Source organism: Pipistrellus hanaki (assembly GCF_964339955.1).
Source record: "Pipistrellus hanaki genome assembly, chromosome: 20".
Lineage (NCBI taxonomy): Eukaryota > Metazoa > Chordata > Mammalia > Chiroptera > Vespertilionidae > Pipistrellus > Pipistrellus hanaki.
Window position 1 is genome coordinate 15,368,605 of NC_140522.1, and position 15,334 is coordinate 15,383,938.

General features: G+C 39.8%; 1 protein-coding gene across 1 annotated transcript; it reads left to right on the forward strand.

Moving 5' to 3' along the window:
* Window positions 1-3,134: 3,134 nt before the first annotated feature.
* Window positions 3,135-9,499, forward strand: LOC311614021 (utrophin-like; the record flags this gene model as incomplete). The annotated part of the gene is made up of 4 exons (XM_084868507.1): window positions 3,135-3,169; window positions 3,908-4,058; window positions 5,247-5,366; window positions 9,350-9,499. Exons 1-4 carry the CDS (start codon window positions 3,153-3,155, stop codon window positions 9,497-9,499), a joined length of 438 nt encoding a protein of 145 aa, XP_084724633.1. The 5' UTR covers window positions 3,135-3,152.
* Between the last annotated feature and the right edge of the window lie 5,835 nt (window positions 9,500-15,334).

The following is a 15,334-nucleotide window of genomic DNA, read 5'->3' on the forward strand; positions in this document are numbered from 1 at the left end:
AGGGGAAACGCTCCAGCAACTTAGCAGCAATGTCCAGGGCAGAGGATTTTTTTTCTTGACTGAGAACATCTTGGCTTGTCCACTTGCATATGCCTTGGAAGTTCAATTTATCAGTTAGCATGCTGTCACATGTCTATAACAGAAAACCATAACTCAACTGATTTCTTAAGAAGAAATGCACTGCTTTACACAATCAGTGATCATCCTGCTGCTTCATTTGCTGAAGAAGCAGTGATTTTCCATCATTTCGTCACCATCTTTCATCAGTGTCATTTTGTATGACAGATGGTTTCTCTCATGTCAGCTTTGCTTTCTTCTAAGTACTAGTTTTCTTTTTCTGCTTTTCATTTCATCTTTAGCAAAAGGATTTTTACCATTATATTTTCACAAGGGCTATCAAAATACAAGGTTTATTTTTTCTTTCATTTAGAAGGAATGACAATATGTTACTCAGTGGGTTTTTCACTTAAAGATTTATAATACTTTTACTCATTCGGATAAAGATTCATTTTTTAAAATAAAGTTATGAATTTTTTCCTGAATTATCCAGCCTTGAATTAATACATATTTAATGTCTGTGGGATATAGATGTTTCTTTAAACCCAACAGGAATAAATGAAATCACTCAGACCAAGTACACTGAGTGAAGAAAACAGGGCCCAGGCTTAATTTTGAGGAGATTCGTGACTTACAGATTGGCTGCAGAGTCGGGAGGAAAACCAGCGTGGGGTTCCTGAGGCAGAGAAAGGAGGGTTTCAGGAGGGTGGGCAGTCAGCCATGCATTGGGGCTCAGAGTGTAAGTTAATAGAGAAGGTGACCAGATCCCTAGGTTTGCTTGGGACAGTTTGGTTTATGCGGGTTGTCCTAGCATCATTTTTATAAAAATGTCCTAGTTTGTTGGCTAATCACATGTTCACCCTAACGGCGGTGCTAGAAAAGTGGATTTGTCAGTGGGAAGGTGTTTGGTGACATTGGCAAAAGCCTTTTCAGTTGGGTGGTGGGGGACCAACACCAAAACTGAAAGGGACTGTTAACAAATCGGAGCTGTTGAATCCATGAGAATTTCTTATGTTTCCACCCTACATTGCTGTATGTTTGAAACATATAAACATTGTGGATGGGAAGTGATTAAGTGAAGATGGGCTGTCAGCAGATTTTAAAGAAGTTTTGCTCTAAAAGGGAACCAATGAACCAAAAAGAGTTCATTTGGTTATAAGATTCTAAAGTAAATAAAAATATTCCATGGTTTGGGATGAATTTATTCCCATGGGTTTAAAACAACAACAACAACAATAAACCCAGACCGGCAAGTGAACTAGAGGTAGCAGCCTCCAAAAATCACCATCGGCAGCCTGTATGTGTGCCTGCCTTTCAGGGTCAAAAATAAAATGCTAACATGCATTTCAGTAAAAGCAGTTTCGCTAGTGTCAGAGCAGAGTTCTAATCTTCATGTCCTTTTCTTTAACTGAGATTTATCCTTTAAGGCCCAACACCATCCTGCACGCACCTTTCCTATTTTAGCCCTGGCTGAACTCAAACAGCATCTCTTACTGGGACCACGGAGTTTTCAGCTTCACTAAGAGCCATTTTACTTTTATTCAGAAGTGATTCACGTGGGTTACTTGTCACTTCCCACCTATGTGAGCATCCCCGTGAGCACAGGATCCAGGAGAGGAGGCTGCTCTGTGTTCTTGAGATACCAATACATGCTTTCTGAGTAGCTCCAGCCTGGCTTTCCCAGCGCCTGCGAACTGGCTGCATGTCTGAGACACAGTGGGCTCTTCCTGTCAGCTGCTCTCCATGCAGCCTGTCCTTGTTGAACAAACAACTCATCGTCACGCGGCCTGTGGGTTTCCTCTCGGCTTTGTTTTCCTAGAGCTCAGCGCCTGAGGAGGAGCACTGAGCCCTCGAGCTGACACCCCCAGCACCATCACCGAGGTGCACATGGACCTGGACAGCTACCAGACAGCCCTGGAGGAGGTGCTGACCTGGCTGCTTTCTGCTGAGGACACGTTCAGGGAGCAGGACGACATCTCAGAGGACGTGGAGGAAGTCAAAGAGCAGTTTGCCACCCACGAGGTAAGTCATCTGTGGCCCGTGAGGGGGCCATGCCCGCCGCGGTGCCTGTGCCTCCTCTGGCTCTGCCCTGATGTGTGCGCTTCCTGCATTCTGCCCCACAGGAAGGTCATGGCACATTTTAGGACTCGTGACATTTAAATAAGGGCTTTGTTTAAAGTCGGCGGGGGCGATTCTCACTGTGCATTGGAATTAGGTCTCAGATTTTAATCTTATTGTAACATGTAACTTCTGTGGAGCCACGGACACAAAGCAGTGCACAGCACTGCTGGTTTCTGAAGTGCATGGTCATCCTTAAAACACCAAGTGGCTAATTAAAACAATGCACTCAGTCTTTGGAGTGGGAATGTTCCCCAGGAAGCGGTTATTTTTATTTATTGTACGATTAAGCAAATGCCGTAGTCAGTGTTCATGTATACTTTTATACAATGAACTTTTCCTACTGTTTTGAGAGTATAGTATATTGCACTGTAGTGATTAGCTTGTATGGAGGTTTCTTTTTGGTGAAGTAGGTTTGTTTTGGGGCCAATATGTGAGTCGACAGGTCTTATGTGCTGTTTTGGTTTGAAAATAATAGCAATTGTCGGGTTCTTTAAGCAGTTTCTCTTGGGTGATCACGGTGTTTTATTTATTCTGTTTTCTCATAATTCCATGACATGGTCTCTCAGTATCATCATCAGCATTTACTTAAAAATACTTACTATTAGCGGATGTAATATTGTTTTCTTTGATAGATTCCCCTTTTTTAGTTAGGCCAGTGCCTCTTTCCTATATTCAAAGTTGGGCCAAAGTCTACTTTATTTGCCCTCTTCATGGCTGCCTTTTTCTGCATCCCTGATATTGCAACAATAATTTATTTACTTTTTTTTCCCCAATGAGCTGCTCACAAGTCACAGTGATGTACTCTTCTAGGCTTTTATGATGGAGCTGACTGCGCACCAGAGCAGTGTGGGGAGCATCCTGCAGGCAGGAAACCAGCTGATAACACAGGGGACTCTGTCCGATGAAGAGGAGTTTGAAATCCGGAACAGATGACCCTGCTGAATGCTAGGTGGGAGGCCCTCAGGGTGGAGAGTATGGACAGACAGTCCAGGTGAGTGGAAGCAAAGAAATGAACACTGTATTCCACTATGTGTGTTGTCCAGTTGAGTTGAAATAAAGGTCTGTGAATGCAAGATAATTACAGAGCTTGCCTTGTAAAATGTGTGATGTTGCTGGAGTTTTGTATGATCTTGATGTGATAACCAAATTAAAAGGCAGAAGTTGGAGTACAGACATCAGGTATAGGAAAGGATATTTTAGATGGATAGATATTGATGTGCAGTATCAAATTGGCTAACCATTAACTCAATGTGAAGAAAGGACTATGTAGTATTTATTTACAATTTATTACATTTTCCAAAGCAGTCCTGCCCCCCTCCCACTCCCCCAGGCTCCCATGGTTCTTTCCCCCCTCTCTGTATTGTCTATTAAAGAGCAAACTACATTCCATTGCAATTTCCACCTATTTAATATGCAGGAATTCCTGATTGAAGAAACAATGATTCTGATAGGAATGGTGGCTGCTCTTATTTTCATTCTTGTACTGCATTTAATTGATTCCATTTAGGAGGAAAATGAAAGTGTGTGTGTGTGTGTGTGTGTGTGTGTGTGTGTGTTGTTTCTATATTTAAAGACTAAGTGCTGCTTTAAATGGTTAGACAGGAGTGAGTTTCCTTGCCCCCCACCCTGTCCCTACTGAGATTGTTTGCTGCCCTGAGTGTGTATTGTGTGCATTTGCCTTTGCAAAGGGGAAAAGCAAGTGGGGCTGATTCTGTGTCCCTCCCCACAGGCTGCATGACGTGCTGATGGAGTTGCAGAAGCAGCAGCTGCAGCAGCTCTCCGCCTGGTTGACACTCACGGAAGGACGCATTCAGAAGATGGAGACTTGTCCCCTGGATGACGATTTACAATCCTTGCAAAAGCTGCTAGAAGATCATAAAGTAAATCTGGCTCGTTTTTTCTTTTCTACCTCATCAAATATGAAACAGCAGCACCTAGCCGTCTCACGGGCTTCTGTCCTTACTGCAGGGGTGGGACACTTTTCAGTGTCCCCTGCTAATCAGCAGCTTAGAGGGTGGAGTCCATGAGGACGTGGCTTTACTAACATTTTATGTGGGTATGTATAGTGCTCTTAAGAAAGCACAGAGCTTCCCTAAGATTCTCAGGGGTTGTTTTGGACCTGTAAGTGGTTAAGAACTCTAGTGTGTGAGCATCAATGCCGTGCAAAGAAGCAAACTCTCAGATTTATCTGTATTACCCTTTAAAGAAATCTATTGCTTCTTCTCCAATCTGGAAAAGTATCTGGCACTAAATGAAGAATCAAACTTTAGTGGATAATTTAATTTCATCACAAATTAAGGAGAAAACTTTTCATAGTCAAGGCAAGGTAGCAACTAGCCCCTCTGCAAGTTGTCTGAATAATCTTATTTTTCATTGAAATATCTGGATAACTGATACATACATATATTTACTGATAAAGCTTTAGGGATACTTTAAATGCAACTCAAAGGCATTTGACAACACTGTTGGTAGTGTTTAGATAAATTACCTGTATACATACATCTTAGCACCTGCCATGCTCTTCCTTTGTAAGGAGTGAGAATGAAAGTCATCTATATCTCTATATGCTTTCCTGGATAGCTATTCAGAATAGCTTCTGACTATCAAATATTATCTACTCATCTCTCACTTTATGCCATGCTGCACTAGAGAAAATGATCTTTGTATAGTTAAATTCAGGAATTTTTAAATTTACCAACTCTACAATCTCACCTTAATTCCTAGTATAGGCATTCAACTCATTTATGCTACATTATTATTATTATTATTATTATTATTATTATTACTATTACTATTATTATTTTGGCCACAATTTGGACTGAAAGTAAAGACATCCCACTTGCCATCTGTTATGACACTGCATTTTCAAACTGCTTTGGTTCATACTGAAATGTAAAGATGTATAACGGACTTGTTTCATTAGTAGAACACTTAGGATAATGATTGGAAATTTAAACACCATGCCTCATTAAATGTCCTTAATTACTGTTGACAACCAAGTGGATTTTAAATAGGTAAATGTGAGAGAGTAGAGATAATGGTATATCTTAATTTTTTTTCTTTCTTAGAGCTTGCAAAATGATCTTGATGCTGAACAGGTGAAGGTAAATTCATTAACTCACATGGTGGTGATTGTTGATGAAAACAGCGGTGAGAGTGCCACAGCTGTTCTGGAAGATCAGCTACAGGTAAGGACCCTGAGAAGAAGGTGGAACCCAAGGGGCCCGTGGTCTGAGACCCCAGTACAAGTACCCTTATTCTTTACGTCTCATCAAACTGTAGAGGAGTAGAAGAACCTACTTTAGGCTGTCCTTCCCAGCTGGGGTTCCACAGCGTATGGTGACAGGAGGACCTCGGTACCATTTCTTTCCATCTGCCCTTGGGGTGAGTGGGCAGGATGCTTTATGTGCAATAGTAGCTAGGTTGGGAAGCACAGGAATCAATCTCAACAAGTGGCCCTCAGGCTTCTTGCTCAGAATCACTTAAGGAATTTGCTGAAATGTAGATTCCCGGGCTTCAGGCAGAACTGAATTCCTGGGACTGGAGCTCCTTGGATATGCACTTAAAAAAAAATGTCCATGCATATTAAAATTTGAGAATTTCAGCTATGTAGGATTTCCTATCCCTGTTTCTTTGGTGGAGCAATGTGTGAATTTCAATAGCAGTTTTAGGGACCCCAGCAAATTGCTTTTTTTTTTCTCACAAAGGTTATGGTATCAAGCCTTTACAAGGGGTTTAGCATTTTTTAAGTATCAATAATTTAAAGCTTTCAGAGACAGTTATCACAATCTATAGTATAATACTAAGTACTATGCATTAGTACTTTAAAATGCTAAATTCTCAAATAAAAACCACAATAAAATGGAAAGGGCAGGAATTTGGTGTAGACAGTTATATGATAGAGTTCTAGTTGTGCTACTTTTTAGCTATGTAGTATAAAATATTACATCCTATGGAAATTAGTTTTTCTCATCTATAAATATAGAGCATTCATCTGTATTATTTTTAAAGCAATTTCTAAAGCTTTGTAATATAGAATAATTGATGTCAAGACTTTCTTTGAGGATTGTGATAACTCTCTGAAAGCTGTGCTGACAAAGGATGGTCTCTCCCTTTACTAGAAACTTGGTGAATGTTGAACACAGTATGCCGATGGACTGAAGAACGCTGGAATAGGTTACACGAAATCAATATCTTGTGGCAGGGATTATTGGAAGAACAGGTATGAAACTGTTATCCATAGAGGTGGAAGGTAACTCATCTTCAATTATGGCATTAGAACAAAGTTTACCTTTCTTTTAATTTTAATTATTTGTTACTTTTAAAGTCAGATTTTTATCCATTTTAAATGAAGAGTATTCATAGAGATTGTACTGTACTGCTCATTGTAATAACAATTTGATCTGTGATATTTTTAAGAATGTTAGTACTTAGACATGCTACTTTTATGGTTTGCTTGACATTATAGTTTCATCGCATTGTACTGGGCAATGTATTTGAACTTGTACCAACACAGCGCCTAGCATATGGTTTGTGCTACATAAATAAGGAATCCACTTAATATTTTGTGCCCTTTAAATCACAAGAATTTTTAATGGTTTTAAAACAGAATAACTACTGGAATTAATTAGGAAACATTATTTAGTAACACCATTGATTTAACATTTGGATAATAGTATGTTTTTTCCTACTAAGTATTACCATAGAAAATGAACCTTTAGGTTTTCAGTCAGAGCGGTGGCCCTTTACCTCCTACATCCTTCCAGAAAAGCAGGCATCAAAAGAGAATGTAAATAAGCAAACATTTCTCTGGAAACACCAAACTGTTGTGGTTTAGAAAATAAGCAGATACTCTATTCCCTCATCTCAGGGTCCATTTCAATTCTTTTAAATGAATCTCATTTCTATCTACAAAAGAAGAACTGGATGCTTTTCAGGCAATAAAAACAAGTATGTGATGCTTTGTGGTTTAATAAATATGGTGCAGCTAGAACCTCTTCAAAAGTGGGGTACAAAATTTGTCCCAGTATAAATTGTTAATCACTTCTCCCCACTGCCAATCATTGGCCACAGCCTTCCTGTTAAGAATCTCATAATGGACCAGATTCTGATTTCTGGAATATTTGCAGTTCACTTTACAAAGTACTTACATTTACTTAGACCCTTGTTCTCACTCCAAACTGTAACATTGAGCAGTTAAAAGTTTAATTTAATAATGACACTAGGAGGGCGACATTGCCAGAGAAAACTATTTTGTTACTTTTCTGCTAAGTAAAATAATTTAAAATTTGGAAAGAATTTTAATTTGGAAAATAAAATAATTACAAGTCAGGCATAGCTGATATTCTGGCCCGTATTTTCGGTTTACATCTCAGGCTAGATGGCTTTCTGCTAGTGACGCAGAAGGAGGGATCATCTGAAAATGGAGAGTTGAATCCAGCATGGGTACTTAATGTAGAGAAATCTGCAATCATAGGAATGACCCCAAGTCAGCCATATCCCAGTTAGAACCTCCTTCATGGGATTATTTCTAACTCAGCTGCCAAGACTTCGAGCGTCAACAAATGGGCTCTGAGAAATTAGTTCCAAACTTCTGCAGCACCAGCCAGTGTCAAGTGTGGCAAGGGGCCTATTCTGTAAAGAACTCCAACCTACCTTTCCAACCTCAGTGTTCCCTCTGCCCTTCCATGTGCCCAGTGCTCAAACCCTGAATTCCCAGTCCCTAGCCCATGGCGAGGCTGCCTGTGCCACAGGAAGAGTGCTGGTCCTTCTTTACTGTCAATTCCAATGCATGGGGCCCTGTAGGTGCCATTGGTTTGGGTTGTTGTTTTGTTGTCTTTGTTTTTTGAAAGAGCGGCTGTATTTCATTTATTTTCTAGCCTTTGTGTTTTTGATTAAGGATTGGCATCGGCCATGGAATGTCCTTAGACACATTTCCTCATTTTTAAGTTCTCTGCAGCCATCAAGAACCGTGAAGTCATGTATAAATCCCCCGCTCTCCCTATCTCTAAACTGAAAGCCTTCTCTTAAGTGGTGTCTGCACTTTGTATCTTGTGCCATAGTTACTCCTGCTCATATCTTATTACCCTTACTATTACTGAGGGCAGGATCCGCTTTTGCGCTTTATGTCCTTCATCTTCATCTTTTTGTTTGTGTAATATAGAGGAAAGGAATAGTTGTAAAACTCACTGATTAAAAAAACACAGTTAGAGAAAGAATTGTTTCTATTGCAAACATAGAACCAAGAACCCCTCCTCCCCAAACATACACACCCGGCCTACAGAAAAGGGTTGGTGCGGTAGATGCCACATTTTGGGAAGAATTATCCCCATGTAACTATGTTGTTTTCCATCCTCCTTCAAATTGGTCTTCCTACTTCTGCCTAAAACAACATGTATTGTTGGCCAATGAAGTTTAACTGTCTTTATTCTTTGGACTATCCTCAGACTTCTTCCTCTGACCATAATTGCTGTGAACCTGAGGATTGGTGTGGTTTTCTGGAATGATGCTCTGGAAAAACCATTAGCTTTGCAGTGTGGGTCTTTGATATGGCTCTTCTGTGAACTCACCAAGGGACCTTGGATGTATAACAGGCTCTCCTCTCTCTCCTCCCTAAAACACGGGACTGAAACAAGGCAATCTCCCAGACTCCCCATGTTTCCGTAGAGTTACAATGTGATTCTTTGGAGACTCCAATAGCCTTTTAGATGCCCAACCTCTCTGAGAATTAGGTTTACTTACTCAGGTTTGGGACTAATTTCAGGTTGATCTGTTGCACATTTAATAAGGATAATATCTTTTCTGTGTCACTCATGCCTCGTGCTTAGGTTTTGGAAGTCCTTCTTTTTCAAAATAAGGATAAAGCTTCTAAGAATATAAATGCTAGAGATTTGGAAACTTGATTGAATCGCATTACCAAGTGATTCCCTAAGTGTATATCTAACTTTTGTTATTATTTATAGTAGGGGTATCAAACTCAATCAGAGAAGGGGCCAAAATCTAAAATCCAGCCTAAATTGCGGGCCGAATGGTTTACTGAACAGTCATAAACTGACAATGTCATGAACTGACAGCGGAGTGCAGTGATGACAGCGCGGTGCAGGCCACATTGCAAGGCCTGGCAGGCTGGATTTGGCCCGCGGGCCTTGTGTTTGACACATATGATTTATAGTGCTTGCGGAAAGCTTGGCTCACCGAAAAAGAAAAGGCTTTAAATAATGTCCAGACGAGGAACTTCAGAGACCAAAAGGAGCTAAGCATCAGTCTTCGTCGCCTGGCTGTAAGTGATGTCATTGTCAGCATCTGTCCTGTAAGCCCGTGATATTTTAGTGTTTTACATGAATGGTTAAAACCATTTAGAAAATCCAGATCAGGACACATTACCTAACACAGGAATGCTGCCATGGAATGATCTAGAATCAGGACTCTTATGTTTTAGCATCAGATAATTACAAGGGTACATTCTACTATAAAAGATATACATGTTTTTACATGCCCTGACCGGGGAACAGGAAGATAAAGTCCTGTTAAAAGGGAGTCATCTAACAAATATCTGAAATACTAGATTTTGAAGGAAGACATGGAAATGAAGCATCAAGCATTGGACCAGCTGAGTGAGATTGGCCAGGATGTGGGTCAACTTCTTGATAACCCTAAGGCATCCAAGAAGATCAACAGTGATTCTGAGGAACTGACTCAGAGATGGGATTCTCTGGTTCAGAGACTAGAAGATTCCTCCAACCAGGTATTTTTTGATCCAGGTAGTATGTTGTGCTATTAAGAAGAAATTAAATTTCAGGTTAGTTTTAGTTTTTATGAACTAAAAAAGTAGTAGCTAAACTAAAAAGTTGGTTCCTTATATCTGGTTTACTATAAAATTGAAAATTGACATGAAAATGTTCTTTAGTTGTCTAAAGTAAATTTTAATGAATCTTAAAAACATTAATATCCAGTGATTTAACGCTTGCTAACTGATAACAGATATAAATCCATTAAATCACCTTTAAATTTTTTAAACATATTTTATTGATTTTTTTAGAGAGAGGAAGAGAGAGGGATAGAGAGCTAGAAACATCGATGAGAGAGAATCATTAATCAGCTGCCTCTTGCACCCCCACTGGGGTTGTGCCCGCAACCAAGGTACATGCCCTTGACCGGAATCGAACCTGGGACCTTTCAGTCTGCAGGCCGATGCTCTATCCACTGAGCCAAACCTGTTTCGGCTAAATTTTATTCATTTGAAAGTTTTGATAAAAACCCCAAAACTTTGATATGTACATGAATGTTCATAACAACATTATTCATAATAGACAAAAAATGAGATGACTCAAATATACAATAGTGGATTGATAAACAAAATATGGTATAGCCATACAATGGAATATTTTTTGGCAATAAAAAAAATGAAGTACTGATATGTTATGACATGGATGAACCTTGAAAACATACAAGTAAAATGAGCCAGTACCAAGTTTATAGGTACCATGATTCTATCTATATGAACTACATAGAATAGATAAACTCATAGAGACAGAAAGTAGATTAGTGGGTGCCAGGAGCCAAGGGGGAGAGAGGATGGAAAGTGACTGCTAATGGGTACTGGGTTTTTTTACGAAATAACACAGTTATTCTGGGAATAGAAAGTTGGCATGGTTGCATAAGCTGTACACTAATAACCATTGGTTTTACTTCGTCAAAGAAATAACTTTCTGGCATATGAATTATACCTCAATAAAGCTGTAACAAAACCTTAAAACATTGGCTGATTTTATTTCAGGTGACTCAGGCTGTAGGAAAGCTGGGAATGTCCCAAATTCTTCAGAAGGACCTTTTGGGGACTGTTCACATAAGAGAACAAGTAACCACCAAAAGGTCTAAGCAAGAACTGCCTCCTCCTCCTCCGCCAAAGAAGAGACAGATCCCCGTGGATATGGAAGCTAAGAAAAAGTGAGAGCAGACAGGAATTTTCGAAACCCAAGACCCCACACTATGCATTTTGTACTCAGTACTAATGTCATACTAATCACTAAGAAAATGCAAATGTAGACATAATTATTGTTATGAACCACTCACTACCCCTGAGTGTTCTGAATATTCTACTCCCCACTGGCTAAGTATCTGTTGTCTCTTAAATGGTTTTATTTATCTTGTGCTCATCCTGAACTATGTGCTGAAACCCTTTCTTCTTCCTTTCCTTACGTTTACCTGGGAGGATAGGATTGCCCCTGACCCTTCATTTCTCCTTTTTTTCACTCTCATGATTCTGACAGTCTTGCTTTAGTTACATCTTTTTATTGTTTGTGAATCTGCTTTCTCTTCTCTCAAGTAGAAAAATATTTAATTTAGGGAATTAATCTCCTTTTTTCTTTTTCTTTTTTTTTTCACCTTTAATTCTTTTTTCATGTTTTCTTTCTTCCTTTGTTAATTCTTTTTTCTAGATTCATTAACAGATTCTTTGTGTCTGGCTTGAAGATTCATCTTTAGGATATGCTATCTTTTCATCTTAGAGATTCAAAATAAACTTGGGGTTTTTTTATAAGAGAATTAATTACCCCTGGCATAGATAGAGCTTTTATGAATACCAACTATCCTGTTAAGCCATGCTGTAGCAGCTACCATGTTTCCCCGAAAATAAGACCTAGCACATAAAAAGATAAGACATCCCCTGAAAATAAGACCTAGTGCAACTTTGGGAGGAAAAAATTAATATAAGACACTCTGAATTGACGTTATTACAAGTGAAGCGAGACAATGTTTTTCTTCCAAGGAAAGAGGAGCCGATGGAGGGCTGAGCAGAGCTCCTCTCTGGTGTTAGCAGCTGGTCTTAGTGACCCTCCCCCTGGTGTGGCTGGCAGGGGCAGTTATGGGACGCTGCTCTGGCATTTTTAACGTTGGGCCTTTCCTCATTTATCTGGCTTCCTTCTGCTGAACTGGATACTGTTCTTCAAACTGTTATTTTGGAACAGTTACTTTTCAACAGTTATATGGCAGAACAAGCATTCATGTCATCAACAATTTTAAACCATTAAACACCCTTACGGAAACATGTACTCACCCTTGCTTATTCCTGTGTAGTGTCCACTGGGAATCAACACCAGAGTTTGGACGTGGTAACTCTTATGGGGCTAATCTTGGTCCTAAAGCACTTAGTTTTGTAGATCTTAGTAATAATAGGTGCCGTTTACTGCATCCCAGCTCTGTACCTGTGCAAACGTTATGTTTTCCAGGAAATTTTTAGGCAAGGTATTTGTTATTTTCCCCAGAGGCTTCTGAGGCTTAAAGAAGAGAAATTAGAAAGTTGGTGTTCAGACCTTAGCCTTCCTCTTCCTGGGGGCACACTTTTTCCTAGGGCTCAGCATGGTGTGGGGACTTGTGGGGCTCTTGGTTGTGAAAACAGCTTTTCAGATGCCTATCTGTGATCAGTTGGTCTGCATGGCTGGTGTCTGTTCCTCCCCTATTTATTTTCCCTCATAGTGAAGGGTAAGCAAGGACAGGCGTGTGTGAATTGGGTGTCTTCACATGGTCTGTGTGTGAGAGAGAGGGAGGAAGGGTAAGGGTTGATGCCATAAAACTTCTCTTATGCCAAAATGGGTATCATGGGGGCCCCTTGCTCCAGTCAAGGCTGACAGTGACTAAAACTTCCTTAAGCATGATGCTTCCATGCAAATGTCAAAAAGCCTTGGCCCAGGAGACTGTCAGTTTCCTTATTCAAAACTTGATTTATTGAGTTGTCAGTTATATGGAGTACAGCTGCTGCTAACTCTTAAAAAGTTCAAAATGGAGATTGGCAGGGCCAGAAATGGCAGGTACTTAAGTGGGCAGGTCGAATTCTTCATGCACTTTATAAGAGTTTCATACTTTTCTCTCTTCTTATTTTTTAGATTTTTAAAAATGTATTTCAGAGAAAAAGGGAAAGGGAGAGAGTTGGGAATATCATCGGCTGCCTCCTACACACCCCACCCTGGGGATCGAGCCTATAACCCAGGCATATGTCCTGACCTGGAATCCAACCCTGACCTCCTGGTTCATAATTTGATTCTCAACCACTGAGTCATGCTGGCTGGACTCTCTCTTCTTGCACTTTTGTCTTCTTGCACACCCCACCGCTACTTGTCCTTACCATGTCTTCTGTGGTAAGATCCTCAGATGCTGGAGTCAATAAAAGAAGAGTTATATCACCAAAGCAAGTACTAGCAAAGAGTAAGAGTAGCATGGGCCTATGGAACAGGGGCAGGCTGGCAAAAGAACAGAGGTAAAGGGAAATGTGGAAGGTGCACAGTGGGATGAAAAAAGCTTTCAACGCCGTGGATGGAAAGGGAGGAGGTGGTTGTGCAGGTGGTATAATATTAATAGGCCAGAAAGGCCTCAGCATATCGGCACGTGTTACTTTCCATCTTTATCAGAGAATGGCCGTGAAAACTAGAAAGTGTGGAATAGTCATTACTGAGAGTGTATTAGAGCCTGAATTCTGAGTTAGATGGAAAAACCACACGGATCCTTCAGAAGCCTAAATCTGCATCCCAATTCACCTGGGATTTTCACCATTGTCTCAAGGTCACATCATGTATTTTGTGAGAAATTACCAGAAAAATGCAGTCCTAATTAAAGGGGAGCATTGTTTAGAAGTGAAAGACCTGATGTAAGATGGATATTGGTTCTTGGCAATAGATAAATGACCAACCAGAGGTGCTGGCAAAGGCTGTGTGGTTGTCAGGAATCAACATGGACACCACTAATAAGCCTTGTCCAGACTCATTTCCTTTAAGGACTGATTTTCCTTTAAAATTATTGTTTTGGGAAAATAGATATTCGATTATTTGAATCACAGACTCATAGAGCCACATTTCATGTTAGCTCATTTAGTTCAAATAATGCTACAAACCATCATTTTTTGGCAAGCCTAGATTTCAGTAAAGTATTTGAGAAAATCTCTTATAACCTTATCAGAGGGAGATGGAAAATTAATTGGATGCTAGTATTAGGTTGACTATTATATTTTGAAAAATAAGCTGGAAATTTGTTGAATAATGAATGACTTGGTGTCTTCACAGGGGAATGCTCAGATTGGCACTGCCATTGTCTTTATTTTTTTACCTGAGAAAGCCCAACTACCCTCAAAGAAGTCAACAGAAAAGGAATACTTCAATCTCAGATTTGCAGATAAGAAAGAGCTGGGAGGGTTAGCTGATATGAAAGTAGATAGACTAGCCCAGCTGGTGTGGTTCTGTAGTTGAGCTTTCACTTATGAACTTAGGAATCAGTGTGGGGCGTGATTCTCTTTCATCATTGGTGTTTCTCTCTCTCTCTCTCCCTCTCCTTTCGTCTCTGAAATCAATAAAAAAATATCTTTTAATAAATAGAGGAACTAAAAATTCAAATAATTTTGTGAGCTAAGGAGGCAAAGTTTATTGTTTGTAAACATCAACTCCTAATTGTAAGCAATATGAAATAGGGGAAATGTAATTTTGTGGAAGTTACAGGAATTTTGGAGTTTCAGTTAACCATATTCTTGTGAACAATATAGTTATAAACAATCAGATAAAAGAGGAAAGAAAAAAAACAACCCTATAGTAGGAAAAATAAAACAAAGAATTTTAGATGGCATTTCATGAATGGAATTATCTGCGGTCACATACCAGTTAGCTCATTTGTTGTCATTCAACCCAACATTATAAGAATACTCAGTTCCGTGTGGCATACCTACTGTAAGGACATTGAAAAGTTGTAGTTTCCAGAACATGTTGATCTGAGTGGGGAGTGCAATACTTGGATATCATGTCCTAGAGCCACCCTGGAAGGATTGGGGATGTTTAACCAATGGGAGACTAAGGGGAGCAATGGTGGTTGCCTTCAAATCTGAAAGTATTTTTTGAACAGGATAGAAAACATATTTATTCCAAGGTTTGGGCGAGAAGCAAAGAATTAGAGAAGGTGCAAGGAAACAAAGCCACCTTATTACAAAGGCAATTAAGAAGTCAGACTGATGGATGGTGTTGAGGGAGGCCTTGGAAGGAAATGACCATTACTTCTCTCCAGTGGTAGAGATCAAGGTGAACCTACGGACTGGCCTTCATTAAGGGCCACTCCCAATGCTGCTGTCTCTGAAGTCTCTTTCCCTCTGCAAAACATTTCCTTTCTTATCTGTTTTAGACCTCCC